The sequence below is a fragment of the Acanthisitta chloris genome, unplaced genomic scaffold (genome assembly GCF_000695815.1).
Source record: "Acanthisitta chloris isolate BGI_N310 unplaced genomic scaffold, ASM69581v1 scaffold8188, whole genome shotgun sequence".
Taxonomy (NCBI): Eukaryota; Metazoa; Chordata; class Aves; order Passeriformes; family Acanthisittidae; genus Acanthisitta; species Acanthisitta chloris.
The window spans coordinates 56,015-61,433 of NW_008685316.1; the positions used below are offsets into that span (position 1 = coordinate 56,015).

The following is a 5,419-nucleotide window of genomic DNA, read 5'->3' on the forward strand; positions in this document are numbered from 1 at the left end:
TGGCTGTGGTCAGTCTGTAGTACCTTCTCTCTGCTGCTCCTTTCTCCTCTCACTTTTGCCCTGTTTCAGTGTGGGTCCTACCCATGGGTTGCAGTCCTTCATGAAGTGCTCCAGCATGGGTCTTCTCCACAGGCTTTCAGAAAAACCGGCTCCAGTGTGGGCTGTCTAGAGGCTGCTGTTGCTTCAGGAAACATCCACCTGGTGTGGGTGTCCTCCATGGGTTGCAGTGTAGTTGTCTGCTCCACTGTGGGCTTCTATGGGTGCTTCAGAATTTCCACTCTGACACCTGGAACGCTCCCTCCCCCTTTTCAGTCCTTGGTGTTCACAGGGGTTTGAGTTGTTTTTTTCCTTTTGTTTCTTACTCATGGGCAGCATTTTGACCTTTCTTAAACACGTTTTCCTCCGAGTCCCACTGTCCTGTCTGCTGGGCTCAGCTGTGCCTTGCAGTGGGTTGGTTGGAGGCTGCTGGAACCAGCCATGTCTGGCACAGGGCAGGCCTGGCCTCTTCTTGCAGAGGCTACCCTGCTGCCACCCCACAGCCAGCCCCTTGCTGTGTAAACTCAGTGCAGCCTGCAGAAAATTCCATGAGAAAAACAATAATGGCCTGTTTGTAGCAACATTTGAGTAATGGTTATAACAGTGAATGATAGGAAAACAGTTAAATTTTGAGTATTGAATTCATTTAATATTCTTCCTGTTGTAGATGAAGTAGCCCAAGACCTGTGTAGAAAGGATACTTGCATGCATGACTAAATAGTTAAAACTCCCTTAATGAATAACAGTTCAGGACTAAAATAAGGTTGGCTGAAAGGGTTTTTGTTCTGATGTTGCCTAACTTGTCATTATAACGTGCTGTTGTATTTCATCTGTCCATGTGGGTTTTGTGTCTGCATGGATGCCTAGCACACTTACTGAAATATTTAAATACACTTTAAGAGTAGTCTGACATACTTGGCATACTGACTAGCTCATATATTTTAATTGAGAGTTTAAAATCTGTCATGATGTGGCAAATAGCCCAAGTGGTAGGTTGATGATTTAGTATGCAGAGGACTTTCTGCCTGTTGCATTCTTCTATGTTTCCCTCCTTCCATGCTCTTAAAAGAACAGAAATAATATCAGGTACCAGGAGAGGACAACAGAATAAATGTTAGCAGGTTCTCCATTTTCTCACTGCTCTTTTTATATTAATCTACATTCGTTAAATGTTTTCAGGAAATGCACTTGTAAGAGTTGTTTCAGAAGTGTCTGAGTTGTTTGGTAGATAGGCTGTTGGTTTGAATAGATCACTGTAGGCTTTAAGGGAGAGACTTGGTCTTCACAAACAAGAAAGTCTGTGAAGCACAGGGGAAAACGCAGAGCTTGCTGCCCATGGCCCTTTATGCCTGTCTTTTCTCTCCTGCCAGGTTTTGGCAACTGCTAGGCTCAAGCAGCCACCAAGCCCCCCACCAAGATTCTATTAATTCTTTCTCATGCAAGCTACTGAACAGTGATCAGATAGGATTGAGTTTGTGCTGCTACTAGTCTGGAAACTGGAGCATGAGGGCCTCCCTACAACCTGTTACTGATCCCCACTGTTCTTCCTTGTTTCTATCCTTTAGGCACAATGGTTGGTGATCATACCCGCTTGGAGTTCCACAACATTGAGACAGGGATCATGACTGAGAAACGGTACATCTCTGTCATCCCCTCCAGCTTCATCGGCCACCTTCAGAGCCTCATGTTCAACGGGATGCTGTACATTGACCTGTGCAAGAATGGTGACATTGACTATTGCGAGCTGAAGGCACGCTTTGGTCTCCGCAACATCATAGCTGACCCTGTGACGTTCAAGACCAAGAGCAGTTACCTGAGCTTGGCCACCTTGCAGGCTTATACATCCATGCACCTCTTCTTTCAGTTCAAGACCACATCAGCTGATGGTTTCATCCTCTTTAACAGTGGTGATGGCAATGACTTCATCGCAGTTGAACTAGTCAAGGGGTAAATGACTTTCTGTTATATTCTACCAGCTTATTTATAGGTAAACTTACTTATAGGTAGACTTAAAATGTTTGCATAAAGAGAAATCCACCTCATACTCATGTTTTCTCTATTTGCTGAAGCATACACCAAAGCACTTAAACATAAACATTGAAGCTTAAGACTCCTGTTTTTCACTGACTTCCTTCTGTGGCTGAAGAAGACACATTTACAGTGTGAAACATTAATATTTTAAGTCCTTCGGATGTAGTTAGAGTAATGTTTTGTCCTGTTAACCTTCACAGAGGAGGAGGAAATGTTCTCAGGGCTCTGTGTCTCTGTTCCCCCTACCCCTCTCTTTTTTTTTTCCTGTAGGACTCCTTTTTCTGCCATCTCCACTGAAGGAAAAACAGAAAAGCATGTGGGCTGCTGAATTTGTATTTCTGCTGGTGATGCTTGAGGAAAAGCAAACTCAGCTTGCCTTTGAGCTGCTATATTCTTTTTGAAAGACCAGTAACTTATTGGAAAAAAAATCCTTTGTTAGCTGAACAAATTTTGATCTCTTATGATTTAGTCATGGTAGACATGTTTTCCATAGATGCTGTTTACTAGTCCTATTTATTTTTCCATCTATTTCATTTTTAACTTTGCACATGCTTCTGTAAGTGGGACATGGAGTAATAAAAAAAGCAACAGTCATGGTTCTCTGTTGAGGGTTGAATTTTGTTGTCTTTGTTTCCTTCTAAATAGAATACTTTTCTTCTATCCTCAAGTGGATTTCTGTGTTTGAACTATATAAATAATTCAGGGTAACAGTCCCATGACTTCAGTTTTCGTTAGGATCTTTATTTTTTGCTGAAAGCTTTGCTAATTGTTTTCCAGCTGTTTGAATAAGCCTAGGATCTCATGTGAATTTCATACAATATTTCAAGTGAGTTTCACAATTAACTTCTTAAGGGAGTTATTCAAAACTCAAAATGAATCTGGGGAATATATGCCCCAAATAAGCATATCTAGTGCTGCTCTCCAGTATATTTATCGATATTATCAATTAAAAAAATTGTATGGACAGGGTTTTGTGGATCCGTGAGAACTTTGTGAAAAAGAGAAATGCTTTATGGTCAAAATCTGATTATTTCACATGTAGTCATCTCAAAATACTAATCCTTACACTTTAGTGGAAAGAAAACAGCCATATCTTTTCAAAGCAGTGGCGAATATTTTGGCTTACTAGAACTTTCTAACCCAGAGATACTTCCCTTCATGGTTTTTGTAAGTTAATTTATCACCTATGGCTAGAATAAGGGTCAGTAGCACTGGAATTCTTACACAATTTTAACTAGTTCTTCCTATGTTTACAGGTATATACACTACGTGTTTGACCTTGGAAATGGACCTAATGTAATCAAAGGCAACAGCGATCGTCCTCTTAATGACAACCAATGGCACAATGTTGTCATCACTAGAGATAACAGTAACACACACAGCCTAAAGGTGGACACTAAGGTGGTCACTCAGGTTATCAATGGAGCCAAAAATCTAGATCTTAAAGGTAAATTCTACAAGACTGAGAATTCCCACCTTTATTCTTGCAAAGCTCAACTAGTAAACAAGAGAAAGCTGACAAGCCATGTATTAGAGAACAGTAAATCTGAACTTTTCTCATTTTGGCTTTCAAATTAATTTTCTTGTTTGGCAACTTCCTGTACCAGAATAATTTGTCATATTTTGCGTTTTCAGAAATTAATTCTCATACTACAGTTTTTCCTAGTTAGGCAGCAATTACAGCTGGGATTATTGGTGGGGTTTTGTGTTTGGCGGTTTTTTTGTGTTGTTTTTTTTTTTGTTGGTTGGTTGTTTTGGCTTGTGGTTTGTTTGGGGTTTTTTTTTTGTTGTTGTTTTGTTTTGGGTTCTTTTTGTAGTAAAGTAAAGAGAAATTACTTCTCACACAATATCTGGCTCTGCTTTTAACTTTTTCTGAGCGTCCGTTCACTTTGCTATATTCATGTTTGGTGGCAGGACAGTCATTCTAGAAGGTATGTAACTTCCTCCCTTTTGTACATTTACCCCTCTCTCCTCTAGGTGATCTCTACATTGCTGGCCTAGCTCAAGGCATGTATAGCAACCTCCCAAAGCTTGTGGCCTCACGTGATGGATTTCAGGGCTGTCTGGCATCTGTGGACTTGAATGGGCGTCTGCCTGATCTTATCAACGATGCTCTGCATCGCAGCGGGCAAATTGAGCGTGGATGTGAAGGTATAATTGATTTCAGAGAAGTTCTCCTCTCAGGCACTCACTTCTTACTTCATTGCTGCCCTCTGTGCATCTACTTGTCCACTTTACTGCCTATTTCATTAATTTACTTTCATTGTGATATCCCTCACTACATGTATGTCTTCCAAATGCTCCCAGATGCAGCTTAAGGATTGCTGTTTTCTGTGAGTTGCATAGCAGCTGTTCTTTTGCATGCTCCATTGCCTATGAGTTTGGTACCTCCAGTAGTGGGAAAGGATGGTACTGGGATGGATTACTATTATTAACTAGTAGTTTTCTCAGAATGGTTTATTAACATCACAGTACTCTTAAAATACCTGGAAATATATTCTGGGCATTCAATTAATTTGTGCTTCAGAGAACCCTTTTTTGGGATCCATGGAAGTAAATCTTTTGAAGAACAAGCAGAGAAAGGGAAAATGAAGGGTAGAAGTAGCTGAAGGGTGAAGACTGGACCAAAAGAGTTCATTTTTGAGGATGTGGGCCTCCAGTGAAAGCACTGGGGGCATTGCCTCTTCTGTCTGGAAAGCATTTCTCTTCTGTAGTTTCTCTTTTCCAGCCAATTTAGAACTCCATGTGATGATTTACTTTTTGAAGGATGTAAATATTAGTAATCTCTTGAAGCTTCTTTAAATAATTTACTGTTCCTTTTAAGCTCCCATTAATTAAAAGAATATTGGCATCAGCAGCACTGGCTCAGTAACATGCATATGGCTTCAATTCCCAAAGCACTTGCGATACTTACCATCAAAAGCTCCAAGGTTTTGCTGTCTGGGTTAAATGACAATCACCATTATGTCTAGCTCCACTCAATACCAGTCTGCTGTGTTAGCTACCAGTCACTAGAGGAAGACAGGTTTTCTTCTGTAAGGTTGGTATGTATGTTTGCTAAGGAAAGATATATGTCCTGAACTGATCCTTCAAAAATTTCACAAAGTGAAATTACTCCTTGATCGTCTTTACTGTGTCAAGATTGCAGGTTACGTCATGATAAAGCCTTGCCAGTTGTCAAGACTGTCCCTTAGGATTTAAAGTATCATCTTAGCGATATCTTTGAGTATTCACGAACAGCAGATTGGCACTCCAATTTGCTCTGATCCCTTGCTGCTTCTGGTTGGCTGAGAGCCCCAGTGCTCCTTCCACACTCCCACAATAATACTCTGGTTTGTGACAATTTTGTATT

General features: G+C 40.6%; 1 protein-coding gene across 1 annotated transcript in view; it reads left to right on the forward strand.

Moving 5' to 3' along the window:
• The window catches only part of LOC103806991 (neurexin-3-like), a gene marked incomplete at both ends in the record, with an annotated part of 9,798 nt that extends 5,580 nt beyond the window's left edge, over positions 1–4,218 (forward strand). Inside the window, 3 exons of the mRNA XM_009079707.1 lie at positions 1,602–1,983; positions 3,324–3,514; positions 4,045–4,218. Of these exons, the coding sequence (XP_009077955.1) occupies positions 1,602–1,983; positions 3,324–3,514; positions 4,045–4,218 (747 nt within the window). The remainder of the gene's footprint in view (positions 1–1,601; positions 1,984–3,323; positions 3,515–4,044) is intronic.
• Between the last annotated feature and the right edge of the window lie 1,201 nt (positions 4,219–5,419).